General features: G+C 41.8%; 1 protein-coding gene and 1 pseudogene across 2 annotated transcripts in view; both read right to left on the bottom strand.

The window, feature by feature from the left end:
- Positions 1-6,562: 6,562 nt before the first annotated feature.
- LOC311106684 (insulinoma-associated protein 1a-like) lies at positions 6,563-7,975 on the bottom strand (the record flags this gene model as incomplete). Its single annotated transcript, XM_084149078.1, has 1 exon — positions 6,563-7,975. The coding sequence occupies one exon, from the start codon at positions 7,973-7,975 to the stop codon at positions 6,563-6,565; it is 1,413 nt and encodes a 470-aa protein (XP_084005204.1).
- A 3,003-nt stretch (positions 7,976-10,978) lies between these two features.
- Positions 10,979-20,568, bottom strand: part of LOC311107152 (cilia- and flagella-associated protein 61-like) — a 36,088-nt pseudogene continuing 26,498 nt past the window's right edge. The window contains exons 15-20 of the transcript in view: positions 17,521-17,815; positions 16,399-16,760; positions 15,083-15,132; positions 12,058-12,261; positions 11,345-11,441; positions 10,979-11,176 (exon numbers count right to left, since the gene is read on the bottom strand). The product of the transcript in view is annotated as a cilia- and flagella-associated protein 61-like (transcript). The remainder of the gene's footprint in view (positions 11,177-11,344; positions 11,442-12,057; positions 12,262-15,082; positions 15,133-16,398; positions 16,761-17,520; positions 17,816-20,568) is intronic.

The raw sequence follows: 20,568 nt of genomic DNA, 5'->3' as shown, positions 1-20,568 counted from the left end.
ATCTCTCATCTCTCCATAAAACAGGACCATGTCTGCAACATAATCAGGCTCTAATGTGAGAGGCTTCTCCTGCCTCATTGGAAATTCATTCTGAACAGCTTGTTATTATCTTGGCCTCTGGATGTGTGAATAGATTTACAAGCATTAGGGCCGGGGCATTGTGAGGGGCATGTGTGGAGGAGGTCCGGGGTCTTTTGTGTGTGCTGTGGTTGGAATCAGCTGTCCTGTCCACAAAAGCCGTCTGGTTGGAAGAACACAACAGAGAAATGTGTTGCGGTGTTTTCAGGAATCACCAAATAGACATGTGCCAGCTTTAGACTGTGTCTCGTTCTAAACAAGCAAGCTGTTAACACGTAAGCTACAGACTCATGTGCATGTACAAATAAATGCGGTTGATGCGCTTGAGATTGGAGGGTTGAATGGAGGTTGGAGGAGATGTCAGGATTTTTACATTTATGGAGATATTTAAAACTATAAAAATGTATGTAAAACATTTAGAAAAATACTTCAGAGTTGTGATGGTTAAGACAGTATACCTTGACATCACCTGATGACAGTGTCACAACAATGGGCTGGAGGCCTATCTTTCTTGTCATTAGGATCCAAACAGACCCTTCTCTTCTCTTTGGTCTCTTGGTTGAAATAATTAGCCTTTCACTTTGAGAGTATGTCAGGTCAACAGAGTGATTAGAGCTTATTGTTTGAGCCGTGCTAATCACAGAGAGAAAGATGGGTATCAGAGCCACCTGTATCCTGAACACTGTAAATAGGATCAGTAGCAATCTGCAGGACTAGACTCCAACACCCTTGAGCTGTGTCAGGGTTCTGTAGCTAGACTAGGACAGGAAAGGCTATGGGGGGGATGGGGATGGACATTAATATGTAAGAGTGGAAATTGGACTTAATTCTTTAGGAGCAACAGTAGTTAACGTTTTGTGTGCTCCTCTATGCTGTCTTAATTTTCCTGTGGTTGATGTTCCACTCTCCATAACATCCAAATGGCATGTTAGAGTTATATAGGCAGGGGCAAGGGTTAAGCCTGTCAGCTCTCACAACTCATATTATAAAACTATGGACAAGTAATAATGTAGATATTCATCAAAACACCAAAAACAAGGAACTTCTTCCTACAGTTATTCTATATGTTGTGGAAAACTCGATCCAAAGATCTAGGCAGAAACTATTTAAGGTATAACAGTATATCTTTAATAGAAGCAGCTGCAGGGAGATTTGTCTCTGATTTACAGTCAGGAAAGAACTCACAGGGGAGATGGTTGCATTTCACTCTTATAGAGGGAGGTGATAATCGTTTTTTATACAAGCAACATTAACAGACAACAATAGCCTTGTGTTAGGGTGCAGACTGATAGCAAGCGTCGGAGTCTATGAAATGCAGTTCATCACATTAAAGGACATTTTTCATGATGGAAATTGAAATATTAAAATGTGATTGTAAAAAAATGCTGCAGGCTGTTAGTGACACACTAATTACCGGCCCCCAAAACAAACAATGCAGTTGTACTCATAACAATGTTTCACTGTGTGTGTGTGTGTGTGTGTGTGTGTGTGTGTGTGTGTGTGTGTGTGTGTGTGTGTGTGTGTGTGTGTGTGTGTGTGTGTGTGTGTGTGTGTGTGTGTTGACTCTCCCTGGGGTTGCCTGGACCTGACACCAACACCTGCCATACTGGAAAATGCCTGGAGGTTTGTTTGACTTGCCATGGGCAGCCGAGGGGGAGTGGGTGAGAGAGTGTTTACTTCTCTTCTTTTGTATTTTTCTCAGAACGGTGAAGATAAGAGGCGGCACGTGTGGTGCTGCACTCTGCTGTGGACTAAGCTGAAAGACTGCCTGTTCACTTTTCCTTTTTTTCAGGAGGGATGGAGGGATGGAGGGCAGAGCTGATAAGCAGAGGAAGGACGTGAATAGAAAGGAGAGGAAAGGAAATTGGGGGTGTGGCTGACAAGCAAAGGGCAGGTGTAACTTCCACCATGTGTGTGTGTTAGGTTAAAACACACACACACACACGTATGCCCTCACACACAGTAACTCATCCTACCATGTAACACTACTCCCCAGGTCTGGCTAACCGCATTACACCGTGATAGATGTCTGATTACATCAGCCAAATTAAATAAGTCTGTGTTGCTTTCATGTGAGATATGAAGTCAGCTCAAAGGAGAAAATGAAGGTGTCTTTGAACAGGACCAGGGAGGAGTAGAACTGCCTTGGGATACTGACTGGAAAGCCTCTGCTATGCACACTTAAAGACAACACACACAATGCAATGGCAAACAAGACTGAGGTTTCAGCTGTGACACTTACCCCTTCCTTAATTACAGAGTCAGTAGTGCCAGGTTATATTAACACAGTCTCACTCCTCTCTCCTTCAATGGAGATCAGATTAGCTGTCACATTTGAGTAGTAGACTTGTATCTATTTGTAAACACTACGGTTTTATATTTTCCCCAAAGGTTTTCTTTCTTTCTTCTGTGTAGATGTAGACTGCGACAGACAGCTCCATTATAGTGCAGCAGCAGTCTGTAATGTTTGTGTGAAAGGCTTTATCTGGAGCACTTATCTTTGGCCCGCTCCCCAGCTGCCTGCCCTACACCTGTCTGTCTGTCAGACCCACTGGGAGGAGGTGTGTGTGTGTGTGTGTGTGTGTGGGGGGGGGGGGTCGCTGTGTGAGGAGTGTGGTCTGGGGTTCAGGGGGAACTGAAGGAATGTGTTGAGATTAGTGAGGACATACTTTGTGGTCACCGCAGGGCGTTTGTGAAGTGCAGTTGAGGACATTTCCTCTTCAGAGGGTCCAAGAATTTTCAGCATTATTGTGTGACGTTTTACCACAACCTTCTTGTCTCTAACCCTCAGAACTGCAGGTGCCTTTTTTACAGAAATGCACCACACAATATTGGTAAAAATGTTGTAGTAAACAAAAGTCAAATGAAAATTCCTAACCACCCACCAACGCGCTTACATTTACTCATTCCAGGTTAGGAACTTGTTCAGTTCTCAGTGGTATATCCATTGTAATTTCTTTAGACCAGGCCCCACAGGCTTCTAATGACATTTTTTCATCTACTTATACATTTTGAGATTTTTTTGGTATTTTGCTCCTTTATCATGAGAACTTTCAAAAAGTAAACATTATAACTTTTCTTTAGTTAATCATAATGCCGTAATCAGAATTTCATGAATTTTAATCACTTTAAATGGACATACATCCATAACATCCAAAGCTGTCATCAAGGCAAAGGGTGGCTATTTGAAGAATCTCAAATATAAAATATATTTGGATTTGTTTAACACTTTTTTGGTTACTACATGATTCCATATGTGTTAGTTCATAGTTTTGATGTCTTCACTATTAATCTACAATGTAGAAAATAGTAAAAATTAAAGAAAAATCCTGGAATGAGTAGGTGTGTCCAAACTTTTGACTGGTACTGTATGTACATATTTAATTCAATATCAACTAATTTGCATATTCTATCATAAAAAAATATGAAAATGTGTATACAAAAAATTATTATATTTGTGTCTACATTCAACTGGTAAAAGTTGATTGTGATATGATTATGATTTAAAAAAATCCCTATTAGCATGTGGTGCCTGGTCTTAATGTATACATTTTCAGTTATTATCATCCAGCTCAAGTTTTATTTCTCTCATTTATAATCTGAGGTTAGAAACAATATAATAGGGCCATGCCTTCAGTTCCTGACCCATGCCACTCCCAGTGGCAATGACCATATGTGTGATTGACAGCTTGTAGTCCTCTATCACCAGCAGCAGGTACTGTGTGAGGGTGTGGCTGGCCCGGCCATCACACCTTTCTACTCCTCCGGAGATCTGGTTGCCATGGAGAACCAGGTGCAGCCCAGGTGTAAAGCGTAGTGCTCGGCTATTAAGACACACTGAACCGGGGGGCCATTTTCTCCATTTTTCTTACCCCCTTAGTTGCAATGTTAAAAATGTCCCTTATTTCCTTTTTTAAACACTATACTCAGTATCACTAAGCAAAATTACAATGTCATTGCATGATTATTAATGTGCTTGCTGAAAAGTATTTATTATTATAATTTCCCTCACTCTAAACTGCTTACGTTATCAATACCAAACACACTTTAAAACTTGCAGACAGACTGTCTTCAGGTTGCCTAAGAAAATATTTGTGATACTTGTTATACTTTTTGTACTACAGCCATATTTGTATAAAACTCAATGCATTTCATTGGCCATAGAGTTGAATTGTAAAAACAAAACAAATAATCTAGTCCTATCTCCTCCGTTTAAGATATCAACTCCAAACCAACATTGAAATATGCAGACTGACTCAACTTACTTACTTGGATTCAGATTGTTTTATACTATTATACTTTTTTAAATAAAAGTATCGTTTTTGTTTTTCAAACAGGTTTTGTTAATTATTTAATTTCAGTTTACTACATTGTTTTTTCATGATTAGTGTTAGTTTTACTTTCAGTTTTAGTTTACTATAATTAATTATTATTATTAATTATTTTACCTTACTGCCAACCATAAGAACATACTGATAGACTGCTCTTTAACCATTTCAGCTTCAAACACTAAAACAACTTTAACATTTTCTAAACTTGATCAATTATAACCATTAACATTAGCATAAAATAACCCACCAACAGTAATAGTAACTCTTAAACCATTCAAGCTAGAGACACCAAACCAACTTTCACATGTTCAGGCAATCCTGTCTATCAATCAGTCAATCAATCAATCAGTCAATCAATCAATCAGTCTTTCCATCTACCTACTTTTTCAACTATAAAAGGTCACTACCATTACGACGGCAGTCACTACCACTGCTATAACTTATTTCACAACCATAAATACCTTAAGACAAGCTAGCAAACCTTTATAGTTATTATGTGGATTATCATTATAGTTGAATGGACTGAAGGATTATTACAACATGCCAAGAGTGTGCAAAGCTGTCATCAAGGCAAAGGGTGGCTATTTGAAGAATCTCAAATATAAAATATATTTTGATTTGTTTAACACTTTTTGGTTACTACATGATTCAATAAGTCTATTTCATAGTTTTGTTGTCTTCACTATTATTCTACAATGTAAAAAACTGTAAAAATAAAGAAACACCCTGGAATGAGTAGGTGTGTCCAAACTTTTGACTGGTAGTGTATGTGACTTCTATGTAGCCCTAGTAGTGACAGGACCTAGCACAGTATCCTCCCCAGCTATCTGCTGTGCTGCACTATGTGATGGGATGCAGTGAGGAATGAACACCCCCCCCCCCCCCCCCCCCCCACTATCTGGTGCAGTAGTGCTATCTCTGCTACCTGTTGGGCTGCTCTGTGCTGCTGGGCTGCGATGGGATGTCGCTAGTGGAGGCTGCCTCTTGTGTGACGATGATAGCCTGAGACACAAAGTCAGTGTAGTGTGGGGGAGCCTTTTGGGAAGGCTGCCAAAACAAACTCAGTCAAGTGTCTGTCTGGCCACCTGCTAAACACCTGCACTGCCCGGCACTCCCTCACTGACTGACCATGCAGGGTCAAGTCGAGGATTGCCCATTTACTTACTGACAAGCACTACAATATGGTCTTGACAACACCACTATGGCTGCACGGTCCTACATAAGCTCAGGTCAGAAAACATAAGTTAGTCCAAGTTAGTCAAACAATATGGATTTTTTTGCTTTTATTATTTGGACATATAGCAAATACTGCAGAAACATACAAATGCGGTAAGAGCTAATAGATACAAAACAATCAGAGCAAAAAATATGATTGCATTTAAGAGCATTGAAGAGAATGTTTTATAAGCTCAAGGTCATTCGATTGTAGGCTACTTCACTCATACACCATTCTCAGTATCTATGTAAACTTGATATAAATAAGTCAAAAGGATACTTTTGCTATGGCATGAGGAAATACATTAATGAGTCACACATAAATCACACAAAACAATAATTTACATAAGATAAATTCAATAAATAAATAAATAAAAATCATGATGGTTTACATGTAGTATATTGGCAATACAGTATGTAAATAACAATAATGATACAATATCTGGCCAATGATAAATAAGACATTAAAAACAATCATTATTCGACACATAAATTAAGGCAGTTTTACAGCAGGTGTGTACAAGAGCTCTAATCCAAGGCATTGATGGATAGAGAAAACCTTTCGAATTGTATTATGTTCAGAGACAAAGCTAAAATTGAATGTCCACAGATTCACAAGCTATAGTAAAGCTAATAAAGTTATAGATACATTTCCAGCCTGTGAATTAAAAGGCAATTTTATGACAACGGTACAGCTAGGATATCCCTTTCTTAGGTCTAGAAGCTAATGCAATAGCACTTGTGCAGAGAGACTAAAAAAATAAGTTAACAGTCTAATGCTTTACTTTCTTTAGATCAACTAAGATGAGTCTGAAAAATATAGAATTCAAGCTCCAAACAGGATTTAAAATCCCCCATTATTAAATGCACAGGTTGAGGATGGAGTCAAACTTCATGCAGATGACTTCCATGCGTAAAGGCACAGGTTGTTCCTCAGTTTAACAGGCTGGGCGCACAGGCATCTGAAGGAGGATCACCTGCCTGTTTTCTGAGGGATGACATTTGTTGATGTGCCGTGTAAGTCCCGGTGAACTGTAGAACATGGCAGGGCAATATTTGCATGGGTAGACCTGCGAGGAGTGGAGGAGACGGATGTGCCTCTCCTGGTTGACTCTGTTGGGGAAGTTCTCTCCACAAACAGGGCACAGGTGGCACCCTGAGGAACTCAGATTCAATGGTGCGTGGCTTGGAGTTTGGTCACCCGGCTTTCCCTCGCTTTGAGATGATGGATAGGCATCGTGGTCCTCACTGCTGGTATTTTGGGAGGATGTGGCATGTTGAGATAGGATGTGCTTTCTCAGGTATGCCTGGCGTTTAAACTTTTTCCCACAGTGATGACAATCATAGAGACCCTCATCTGATCCAACTGATCCCGACTCTGACAGCCCGGGGCTGGGTGTGTCTCTGTCGCTCCGGTGCTTTATTTCATCAGACACCGCCTTATCAATCGCGGGCATCTTATCACTCTCTGATTTAATATTTTGCGCACCAGATATTGACGCTGTATTCTGGGGCTTAGGTTTGTGCCAGCGCCTGTGGGAGGCTAGATTCGCGGGGCAGCTGAACACCTTATCACATTCAGGGCATCTGTATTCAACCCTCACAATCCTGGAGCACTTGTGCTGGGCGAGCGCGAACGGGTTGCCATATGCTTCTCTGCACAGTTGACAGACGAACTCACCGAGGGGCTTGTCACCTGCTGCCGGTTGTGGTCTGGGTTTTTGGTTGACAGGCGCCTCTTTAATTTTGAGGCCAAGCACGGGTGATGTGGTCATCTCGTCTTCGAAATGTAGTTTCCTGATAGCTTTGGTTTTTTTGGATGGAGGCTTGTTTTTACGCTCGGTGTCGCTTGAAGGCCTTTTGGTGCCGTTCCCGGTGACAGCGGATGGGATTGGGTTCGTGGTTGTCCCGGTCCGGTTGCTGTTACTGGTACCGATTTTTAGGTCCACTGGGGAAAAGAGATTATCTAAAGTGGTAAGCGCTGCAGGTGTGGGAAAGGATTCAGCAGACACAGGTGAGCCTAGATTGAAACGTCTCTCAAAATATGCCCGTTCGTGGTCCTTACTGACGGGCCGGGTGGGGCTGTTGAGCGCCTGGTACTCTGCCTCCGGGTTCCCAAACTGAACGGGTTTAGCGTCATGTCCGGGTGCTGCTGCTGTGGCTGATGCCTCGCAGAACGGGGATGCTGCTGCTGCGCGCTCAGTGAACGATGCGAGAGCCGCTGACGGAACTGGGTCTTTTGAACTCCGCAAAGCTTGTATTTGTTGTCCCTGCTCCTCTTCGTCAGAGCGCACCCTGTAAGACACAGGGTTTGCTTTCTTGTTCCTTTTCACTAAAAAGCCTCTTGGCATTTTTGCGGTGGACGGAACGAATAAGGCACTTTGGACGCACAGATGATGTTGAAATAAAATCCAGGTTCAGGTTATTATTACAGACACATCGGATACTTTGATTTTCACCGTCCCGTGCTATTGATTCGTTCTCTTCCCGAGATGCTTTTACCACGACATAGCTGCACTCTTTTTAAGGAGACATGATGACATTGTTCTCGCCCCTTGTTGCCTCATCCCCAACCAATCAGATGGAACTAAGATCCCTATGGATTTGCCGAGTGGGTGTGGGAGGGTGGAGAGAGGGGCTTGGTTTCGGGTGGAAATGTAGGAGGATTTGCAGATTTCTAAACAGATGTACCTGAGTTTGTATTATATTACTAGGCGCGCATTGCCCCCACCCCCCACCCCCCACCTCGTCCGGTTAAAGGCACACGCCGGGACCCTCCTTTTTTACGGTCTGGTGAGTTTGTATAGAAATGCACACGTGCCTCGGCTTTGTGTGTCTCCTTTGGGGGGGGGGGGGGGGGGGGGGGGGGGGGGGTTCTGATCTGCCAAAAGGAGACGTCCATCACTACACAACAACCATCAGAATCTAAAATCTAAATTGGGTAGGGGTGCCTGATTAACGGACAATGAAAAAGATGCTGGGGTTGGTGTTGTTTATTTGTTGGCCCTACTCAAAATATTATCTTCAGTGCAGACACACACACACACACACACACACACATTGTTGAGTTGCATGTTTTAGTCTGCTTCAATTGCATACATATTAAACCTTATTCGAGGCTAAACCATTTCGGCAAATTGTTTATTGGCAACCTATATACAAACAAGTTGTATAGTCTAGGCTATCCCATAAAAACACAAAATTTAAAAAAACCAAACGATTTATTTTTTATTTTTTAAGCAGCGACAAAGAAACATTTCAAGGCATCCATAGCGACATGTGTTGGATACGACAGTTGAACTCTGGACATATGAAGCAGTCATTTTACGCATACATAATTAATAAAAGGGGTTTCCTGTTTTGCATTACAATGGCTGCGCTTGTGCAAGCTATAGGCCTATACCGCTTGTGATTGAAAAGGAAATTGCACGGTAAAATGGGCCCCAAAAGCAATCTGGCAAAGAGATACTGTCGGCGCGTGCTGTGCCTAATCAGTGCGGTTTGGACAAAGCGGACCGTCTCCAAATGGGCCAAACCATGATTATCTCTCCGTTAAAACAGTCCAAACCAATTCCTTCAGGGTCAAATCATATCCTATCTCTAAAATATAGCTTAGGCTACCCACCATCATGGCGATGAATGAGAAGATTTGTCTAGTTTGGTTAATGCATCAATATTTAATTGCATTGTGCCATCAACCACACGTCAGATGTCTAGCAAGTGTTTTTGTGTCTACTGCGATGACACACTGTTGACAGAATTTCACCCAATAAGATATTTTTGTATGCAATGGGATTAAGAATGACCTAGAACTCCCCAGTTATTAATATGCCTATATATGTATAGGCTACAACAACAAAAAAGTTGCTCAAAATAATCTGAAATGGGGCTACGTGAAATTATTGATGATCAGTTAGGCCTATTCGGAAAGTTTCCTTTTTAAAATTCTGAATAGACCCTAATTCAGAAAAAGCAAACATGTCGAGGAGGCAAAAGCCCCTTTGAGTAATAAGTGTAGGCCTTCTGCAACATAATTTAAGAATCAAATAGGCCTAATGAAAGCACACTAATAGGCTACGAATTAAAACAATCACACATATCTGGAAGTTTTAATTTACACTTAGGAAAAAGGTAATTAGCCTAGGCCCATATGATGCAAAGATTATTTTCTTAAAATGACCTATAGGCCCACATTGCCTTCCTCTGTAAAATTGTTTGCATTAAAATGGCTAATTATTTAATAGCCAGGGTACGACACAGTTCATTGGGTGTCATTGAGCCGTGTCATTTTATAAATTAATATATTCTCGTTCTCCCCATTAACGTTTATCTTACCGAGCTATGTGATAAAGGCTTGAACGACCCCATACATTGAGGCGCGTGTGCGGCTATTTGTTTGGTGGCGTGTGCTGCGCAAAGACAGGCAGTGAAGATTTTAGGCTCATTACCATACAGCTGTAGAATATAGAACCCCTCCTCGTGCTCACACTTTAATCTCCAGGCCTAGGTCAGGTCCTTATCAGTCATCCATCCCAATAAACTTTACGGTCACAACTGCGAGTAGGCCTAGCCTATTCAAGGCGAATTTCTTGTGATAAAGCTGAATTTGACAATTCCTTGTCACTTCTTTTACTTAAAGATAATATTTATTTTAGGATTCTGTTTTGTTTTCTCTGGAGTAGATGTAAATAGAAAACGCAAATCTGTCTCCCTCCATTTAGTATGACATGTTATGTTTTGTATGGTATATATTAATTTGTGGATATCCATCATCCATTTCATAATTTCAATTCATACAATATGTTACGAATTTGCAATATGTATGATATGTTACAAATTCCAATTTGTTGTGGCTAACGTTGTTTAGGTGGACATTATATAGGGGTTAATGTTAGGGGTTAAGATTAGGGGAAGGGTTAGCTAACATGCTAAGTATAGTTGCAAAGTTGCTAATTAGCTAAAATGATACAGTTGTCCTTGATGGGATTTTTAACACACAACCTTTGGGTTGCTAAACGTTCGCATTACACACCCACCCATCCTCCCCGAACAACATCCCACATTTAGTTTTTGGTAACATTCTGTCTTATGTAATAATACCAAACGTAACATATCATACTAATTTGAATGTCACAGATTTACATTTACAATGTTACTTCTAGTCTTTGAGGCCAGGCATATTAAGAACATTGGCTATGGTATTTTCAGTTCAAATTAACTCAATTTAATGTAAATGTTATTACTACAGTTGGATGATTCTATAACATTTTAATTACATAAAAAAGAGCAATATTTCCATGTGATAAATATTTAATTGGAAAAGTGGGATGAGGCAAGATAACATTGAGGAGCCATTACAGTAGTCCAGGCTGGGCATACATGGATACATGGTATCTGTTGTACCTCAGGTAATTCAGAGTGCTGGTCTTCAGGGAAGCCAGACCCCCACTTTCCTCAAATACCTTCTTGAGAAACATGTTTGGCTCAATAATGTCCAGCTTCTCATCCACCATTCTCTGAATGAGCTCTGTAATGGACACATCATTGTGGTCCTGGAGAAAAGGAGAAAGTCTTTGTTAAAAATGTCCTTTCTATTGTACCTACCCCCTCAACTATAACAAATAGTATTGGTAGACAAATACTCATGCAAATAACAAGCAAACACTCAAACGTTTCACACATTATCCTTATGAATATGAATCGAGAAAGATGCGAGAAATCAAACCTGCACTTGATTCCATGATTGGGTGCATTTCCTGCACAAAGTCCGCAAAGTGATCATGATATATTGCCAGGCACCATTTCTCCCTGAAATAAGTACAAAACCACACACACACACACACACACACAGTTAGTGCGTTCATCTAATAACCTAATAACCACCAACAACAGCAGCAGCAGCATGGTCAATCAATTATTTTACCGGTTCATGATGTGTTCAGTTAGCTTCAATAATGACATTGAGAGTGGCCTCATTCAGAGCCATGACAAGGTCCAATGAAAAAACAGATTTAACATGAGTTACAGAGCCTTATGACCACTGCAGGGTGGCTAAGCCATTGTCTCCTCCAAAGAGCAGAAAAGCAGATTGGGGATCTGCATAAACAGATTAGAACCAGGGACAATGGTTCCTATATCTGGGGGTCGCTTGTGTTGAAACATCAGAAACGAGGTCACCCACACACAGTTCTTCAAATGCTAGCCTACCAGGAAACACTGACAGGGGATAGTATCTGAGAGAGCTGCCTACTTCAAGAGGCTGATTTATGCAACTCCTAATAAAGACAAACATTTCTTTACCACTCCCTATACCATACTTGTCTTGTCTGTAAACATTTGAAATGTAACTATATCTTTCCAGTGACCTGAACATCCCTACTTCCTCCCTCTCCTCTCTGTATGGTGCTGTAATGTAAACAGCCCCAGCAGCTACCTGTAGAGGTCGTGAACCAGGCCTTCATCATAACGGGAACACAGGTGGTTGAGCAGCAGCTCATGTTTCCAATAGAGACACAGGTAGTTGGACACTGGGAGAGGCTTCAGTGACAGACAGGTGATGGTCTCCACCATGTCATACTGGTTCAGGTGCAGGTGGAAGTAGTTGCCAGTCTATGTGGCCAGTCAGGATCTCTCGGCCCTGGGGAAAATAGGACCGATCAGATAGAGATTCCAGTGTTGTTGTTAACAGCACAACTTAAAAACATTATCCCTATCCTTTTCATATCTCTTACTAAAATGTTCTAATGATCAAAGTAATTGAGAGATAAATCATAGATCTTACTTTGCAAAATGAGCAGTTGAATTAAGTCACAAAGATAAATGCATACCTACAGTTGAAGTCGGAAGTTTACATACACCTTAGCCAAATACATTTAAACCCAGTTTTTCACAATTTCTGACATTTAATCCTAGTAAAAATGTCCTGTCTTAGGTCAGTTAGGATCACCACTTTATTTTAAGAATGTGAAATGTCAGAATAATAGTAGAGAGAATGATTTATTTCAGCTTTTATTTCTTTCATCACATTCCCAGTGGGTCAGAAGTTTACATACACTCAATTAGTATTTGGTAGCATTGCCTTTAAATTGTTTAACTTGGGTCAAACGTGTTGGGTAGCCTTCCACAAGCTTCCCACAATAAGTTGGGTGAATTTTGGCCCATTCCTCCTGACAGAGCTGGTGTAACTGAGTCAGGTTTGTAGGCCTCCTTGCTCGCACACGCTTTTTCAGTTCTGCCCACACATTTTCTATAGGATTGAAGTCAGGGCTTTGTGATGGCCACTCCAATACCTTGACTTTGTTGTCCTTAAGCCATTTTGCTACAACTTTGGAAGTATGCTTGGGGTTATTGTCCATTTGGAAGACCCATTTGCAACCAAGCTTTAACTTCCTGACTGATGTCTTGAGATGTTGCTTCAATATATCCACATAATTTTCCTTCCTCATGATGCCATCTATTTTATGAAGTGCACCAGTCCCTCCTGCAGAAAACCACCCCCACAGCATGATGCTGCCATCCCCCGTGCTTCACGGTTGGGATGGTGTTCTTCGGCTTGCAAGCACCCCCTTTTTCCTCCAAACATAACGATGGTCATTATGGCCAAACAGTTCTATTTTTGTTTCATCAGACCAGAGGACATTTCTCCAAAAAGTACGATCTTTGTCCCCATGTGCAGTTGCAAACCGTAGTCTGGCTTTTTTATGGCGGTTTTGGAGCAGTGTCTTCTTCCTTGCTGAGCGGCCTTTCAGGTTATGTTGATATAGGACTCGTTTTACTGTGGATATAGATACTTTTGTACCTGCTTCCTCCAGCATCTTCACAAGGTCCTTTGCTGTTGTTCTGGGACTGATTTGCAATTTTCGCACCAAAGTACGTTCATCAAGACAAAGGAGATGATTGTGGACTACAGTAAAAAAAAGAGGACTGAGCACGCCCCCATTCTCATCGACAGGGCTGTAGTGGAACAGGTTGAGAGCTTCAAGTTCCTTGGTGTCCACATCACCAACGAACTATCATGGTCCAAACACACCAAGACAGTCGTGAAGAGGGCACGACAAAGCCTATTCCCCCTCAGGAGACTGAAAAGATTTGGCATGGGTCCTCAGATCCTCAAAAAATTCTACAGCTGCACCATCGAGAGCATCCTGACTGGTTGCATCACCGCCTGGTATGGCAACTGCTTGGCCTCCGACCGCAAGGCACTACAGAGGGTAGTGCGTACGGCCCAGTACATCACTGGGGCCAAGCTTCCTGCCATCCAGGACCTCTATACCAGGCGGTGTCAGAGGAAGGCCCTCAAAATTGTCAAAGACTCCAGCCACCCTAGTCATAGACTGTTCTCTCTGCTACCGCACGGCAAGCGGTACCGGAGTGCCAAGTCTAGGTCCAAAAGTCTTCTCAACAGCTTCTACCCCCAAGCCATAAGACTCCTGAACAGCTAATCATGGCTACCCGGACTATTTGCACTGCCCCTCCACCCCATCCTTTTACGCTGCTGCTACTCTGTTAATTATTTATGCATAGTCACTTTAACTCTACCCACATGTACATATTACTTCAACTACCTCAACTAGCCGGTGCCCCCGCACATTGACTCTGCACCGGTACCCCCCTGTATATATAGCCTCCCTACTGTTATTTTATTTTACTTCTGCTCTTTTTTTCTCAACACTTTTTTTGTTGTTGTTTTATTTTTACTTGTTAAAAATAAATGCACTGTTGGTTAAGGGCTGTAAGTAAGCATTTCACTGTAATGTCTGCCCCTGTTGTATTCGGCGCATGTGGCCAATACAATTTGATTTGATTTGATCTCTAGGAGACAGAACGCGTCTCCTTCCTGAGCGGTATGATGGCTGCGTGGTCCCATGGTGTTTATACTTGCATACTATTGTTTGTACAGATGAACGTGGTACCTTCAGGCGTTTGGAAATTGCTCCCAAGGATGAACCAGACTTGTGGAGGTCTACACATTTTTTTCTGAGGTCTTGGCTGAATTCTTTTGATTTTCCCATGATGTCAAGCAAAGAGGCACTGAGTTTGAAGGTAGGCCTTGAAATACATCCACAGGTACACCTCCAATTGACTCAAATTATGTCAATTAGCCTATCAGAAGCTTCTAAAGCCATGACATCATTTTCTGGAATTTTCCAAGCTGTTTAAAGGCACAGTCAACTTAGTGTATGTAAACTTCTAACCCACTGGAATTGTGATACAGTGAATTATTAGTGAAATAATTTGTCTGTAAACATTTGTTGGAAAAATTACTTGTGTCATTCACAAAGTAGATGTCCTAACCGACTTGCCAAAACGATAGTTTGTTAACAAGACATTTGTGGAGTGGTTGAAAAACGAGTTTTAATGACTCCAACCTAAGTGTATTTAAACTTCTGACTTCAACTGTATGTGGAAAAAATAATCAAGTCAAACACTTTCTAGTGAGCATTTAAAATAGCACTTACCTCTACAGGGTCAAGACGGCCTTTGCTCAATCCTCCCGGCAGTCTCCCATCTTGGTGTATAGATGTTAAAAGCAGATAGTACTGCTAAACAGGGGTTTATGGGTTTACTGATGCCAATAAACAATGAAAACCCAGGCATGGTTCCAACATATACAGTATCTTCCAAGGTTAAGACACGTGGGGTGGTATGAAATACTGTACCTAATTAGTCTAATATTTACAAAAACACATGGTAATAATAATTGTTGATAATAATAATAATAAAAAAACAAATAAGAATAATACTGATAAGAATAAAAACTTGGAACTTGGTAACTTGATGAGCAATAAATAGTTACAGTATGTATTTTCAAATGAACAGAATTTTATATGTGTGGATGACTACTACAGTGGAATAGAAAATGCTTCAGAATGAGCAGTGAAATGCCTGGTGATGATATGGAATTTCTACCATTGAAAAAAGTTAAAGGCTATTTCATTCGTTCGAAAAGGACAAAGAGAAGTGATTGTATTGTGAACACATAACCTTGTTTCCCATGTGACTAACTAAATACAGAATAGGTCAATGTTGCTTGATTATCAAACACAGTAAAATAACAAAGAAGTGAGTTTCTCAGAGATTCCATTACCAGGGAACAATGGAACTTTGCATAAAAATGTGAGATGGAGTACATTCTCCTGAACAGACCTTGCATAACACGATAGACAATGTGCTAATGTGTGGTTTTCAATACATAAACACAGTGATAGAAAAAAATACAATTCGTTTTAATCAGAATTATGACTCAGCCTCGTTTCCCAGAGCCTTCGTAGCATTAAGATAATTGTTAGACCCTTCTTACGATGTATCTTTAGTAGCTGAGGGGTTTCCCAGAGCCTTCGTTAGTAACGTGGCTCTTAAAAATCTTTACACATCTACGAGTGATCCAGACCACTCATAGAGCAGCCAAAGTGCATCGTTAGATGCTTTTTTGCCCTTCCGCATCACATTATTCACAGATCTCCTCTAAACATAGAATCAGTATGTTTAGGCTATCTGACTGTGACTGCCGATAACTTACAATACTACAAATACAAAGTTGCCAAAGTATTTGAAATTGTTACAAACAAGTGAAGGATAATAGCTGGTATTCTTCAAATGAAAACCGAGATGACGGCATTAAAAGATACATAGGCTACATGGGCCTATATAGGCTATTTCAATCATATTTAAATCAATTTCATGTTCAATCAATTGAGTTCAATTGAGCCCAACTGTGATTGAATGCATTATTATTGGGTAAGCATAATAAGCCGCTTGTTGGACGGCAGCAGACCTTGAATCTTGGCCTGTGTGTAGATGGTGATGAGGCGGTCCAGGTCGGCTGGAGGGTTGATGGCCGGTTCCAGGGTGGGGTCGAAGAAGGGCAGCAGAATAGCAGCCAGCTCCTGGCACACCTCCCTGGAGTTGAATCTGGAGTGGGACCACTGGTCTGCGAGGTAGCGCCGGGGGAACTTGGTGAGAGGCCCGGCAGCATGGATGGTGGAGTCGCTGGTATGGAAGGTGGTGTCTATGACCAGTCGGCCGTTGTACACCAGACAGGCATTGTTGATGGACTGAAAGGCATCGTAGTCCACCCCTTTGGAGGAGAGGTTCATGAAAACCCACAAGAAGAAATCAAGGACGTGAACAGTTTTACTACATTTGTATCAAAACCCTCTTGCTACCAGCTATTTTACTCTGCTCATAAGATTATGAAATCCACAATAAAAATGGACAATAAGAAAACAACAATGATTGAAGCACTTTGGGAAAAAAATACCACAGACCACTTTTGTACCAGTGGAGGCTGCTGAGGGGTGAACGGCTCATAATAATGGTCGGAACAGAGCAAATGGGATGGCATCAAACACCTGGACACCATGTGTTTGATGTATTTGATACCATTCCACTGATTCCGCTCCAGTCATTACCACGAGCCCGTTCTCCCCAATTAAGGTGCCACCAACCTCCTGTGTTTTGTACAATCCCGAGTGGCGCAGTGGTCTAAGGCTAGCTGTGCCACTAGAGATCCTGGTTTGAATCCAGGCTGTCGTAGCCGGCCGCTACGGGGAGACCCATGGGGTGGCGCACAATTGGCCCAGGGTAGGGGAGGGAATGGCCGGCAGGGATGTAGGTCAGTTGGTAGAGCATGGTGTTTGCAATGCCAGGGTTGTGGGTTCGATTCCCATGGGGGGCCAGTATAAAAAAATATATAAAAAAATAAAAAATAAAATGTATGCACTCACTAACTGTAAGTTGCTCTGGATAAGAGCATCTGCTAAATGACAACAAATATAAAAATCAATTTTAGAGACCTCTTACACAATTCACTGAATCAAGTATAAGGTTACTACACCCTAGTAAGAGCCCTCTTTTCTCTCAGTGTTGTTGATTTGGACTTAAAGAGCACTCCAGCCTGAGAGGTTGACTGTCGCTGGTGAAGGACAAGAAGGTGATTGACTCAGGGTTCTGTCCGTCATTCATCTGGGCCAGCAGGCAGTTGTGGTGAACATGGACCCCACTGTTCTCCAAGGCCTTCTTCATGGCCTTCTCCACCAAGTGGTTACTGAAGCAGGAGCTGGGGCTGCAGCTAGAGTCTTCATCAGTGGGCAGATGGACCAGGTGGATGCGAAAGCCTTCGACACCCAGGCTTAACAGAGTCCCCACACAGGCGTACACATCGATGGTGTTGCTGTAGATGATGGTATTATCTGTCACGCCAACATAAAAACTGGACATTACAACAAAGAACAGAGATTGAATGAATAGTGAGCAATTTACCATCACAAGAGGAGGATTGATTGAAATCTATTACAGCCAGACAAATTACTCAACAAGGGGGCAAGGCAACCACACAAAGACAGCCTAATCTTCTCCTTGTCAGTGAAGAGCTGTGGTGGGGGGATGAGATGAGAGCAGCTATCCCAGTGACCTCTGAATTCTTACAGCTCAGCCTCTGCATGCAAGACATGCCTTGGTGATGAAAACACAATGATGCTAATAATGACAGCAAAGCAGGATCTAAATTAGTTTAGCCTCAGTGAATGGGTCGTTTAATGCACAGGTTTCGGAAGTGGCAGCTTTCTCCTCGAGGTAGGCATTCCTACCCTTGTGCTTATTATCCTAAATGGGAGGAACAACAATGGTTGCATTCCAGTTGATTTGGGAGACAGTGATGTAGAGCCTGAATAAAATCATTGCTAAGGCCTGTATAAAAAAGACTGTATTTGACAATTTGGGGGGGGGGAGAAGAATTGCATAGTAGTGTGTTTTTGTCCCAATCCATATAAGCGTTCAAGTAACTGGTTGAGTAGCCAGTGACAATCCAACATGTAACATTTTGTAATCATGTTTATGGGGACGGCAAACATGAAGTTGATGCTTTTGTAGAAAACGAAAGCAGTTTATTGAAGCACCTCACTGTTTGTCAGTTCTTTTCTGTGTCCCTGTCCATGGTGCTGAAGTGGAAAGCTACAACAGAGCCACTGCATAGGGCAATCCTGCCAGTACACTTGAAATGCTTGAAATGCTTGCTCTATGATTTATATTCGTTATTATTCCTCCTTCCTTTTCCTTATCCCTCCATTCCTTTAAAAAAAGATGTTTGGAATAAGGAACAAATAAAATACAGCCATTTCCAACACATTTTCATCCTGTCTACAACATTAAATTTGTAGTAACAGTAATTTGCATTTTGTAATGATATCCTCCATAATGAACAGATCCCCTAATTAGTGAATATAATAGGCTTAATCTGGATCACTGCACATCTCATATTCCTTCAGAGGAAAAATATTAATTATACTTAATGACATCAGACTTTTCATCAGCAGAAAACAGAAAACCTTTTCTCTGCCTACGTTCCAAATGGCACCCTATTCCCTTTATAGCCCATAGGGCTCTGGTCAAAAGTAGTGCACTATATAGGGAATAGATTACCATTTGGGACACAAGCCTCTCAGAAATTAATATCACCCTGTAAATGAAGGGAGATGGAGGAGGCAGACCTGTTTGAGAGAGATGAAAGATTTCCCCCTCTCACTAATTACCCTTATTATTCATATGCTGTTGAATAATGGCACATCAGTGGAAATTAATGTAAGGGGGTTATCATGCCTTTAGCACTTCCTACATACAGTACATACAGTGCATTCGGAAGGCATTCAGACCCCTTGACTTTTTCAACATTTTGTTACTTTACAGCCTTATTCTTTAATTGATTACATTGTATTTTTTCTCATCAATCTACACACAATACCCCATAATGACAAAGCAAAAACAGGTTTTTAGAAATGTTAGCAAATGTATTACAAGTAAAAAACTGAAATATCACAAGTATTCAACCCTTTTATTCAGTACTTTGTTGAAGCACCTTTGGCATCGATTACAGCCTCTAGTCTTCTTGGGTATGACGTTACAAGCTTGGCACACCTGTATTTGAGGAGTTTCTCCCATTCTTCTCTGCAGATCTTCTCAAGCTTTGTCAGGTTGGATGGGGAGCATCGCTGCACAGCTATTTTCAGGTCTCTCCAGAGATGTTAGATTGGGTTCAATTCCGGGCTCTGGCTGGGCCACTCAAAGACATTCAGAGACTTGTCCCGAAGCCACTCCTACGTTGTCTTGGCTGTGTGCTTAGGGTCGTTGTCCTGTTGGAAGGTGAACCTTCGCCCCAGTCTGGGTTTCTGAGCGCTCTGGAGCAGGTTTTCATCAAGGATCTCTCTGTACTTTGCTCCGTTCATCTTTCCCTCGATCCTGATTAGTCTCCCAGTCCCTGCCGCTGAAAAACATCCCCACAGCATGATGCTGCCACCACCATGCTTCACTGTAGGGATGGTGCCAGGTTTCCTCCAGACGTGACTCTTGGCATCCAGATAATCTTGTTTCTCATGGTCTGAGAGTCCTTTAGGCACCTTTTGGCAAACTCCAAGCGGGCTGTCATGTGCCTTTTACTGTGGAGTGGCTTCTGTCTGGCCACTCTACCATAAAGGCCTGACTGGTGGAGTGCTGCAGAGATGGTTGTCCTTCTGGAAGGTTCTCCCATCTCCACAGATGAACTCTGGAGCTCTGTCCGAGTGACCATCGGGTTCTTGGTCACCTCCTTGACCAAGGCCCTTCTCCCACGATTGCTCAGTTTGGCCGGGCGGCCAGCTCTAGGAAGAGTCTTGGTGGTTCCAAACTTCTTCTATTTAAGAATGATGGAGGCCACTGTGTTCTTGGGGACCTTCAATGCTGCAGAAATGTTTTGGTACCCTTCCCCAGATCTGTGCCTCGACACAATCCTGTCTCTGAGCTCTATGGACAATTCCTTCGACCTCATGGCTTGGTTTTTGGTCTGACATGCACCGTCAACTGTAGGACCTTATATAGACAAGTATGTGCCTTTCCAAATCATGTCCAATCAATTGAATTTACCACAGGTGGACTCCAATCAAGTTGTAGAAATATCTCAAGGATGATCAATGGA

The sequence above is a fragment of the Coregonus lavaretus genome (assembly GCF_964263955.1).
Source record: "Coregonus lavaretus genome assembly, chromosome: 31".
Taxonomy (NCBI): Eukaryota; Metazoa; Chordata; class Actinopteri; order Salmoniformes; family Salmonidae; genus Coregonus; species Coregonus lavaretus.
The sequence above is the reverse complement of the archived record's forward strand: the minus strand, read 5'-3'. Positions and strand labels throughout refer to the sequence as shown.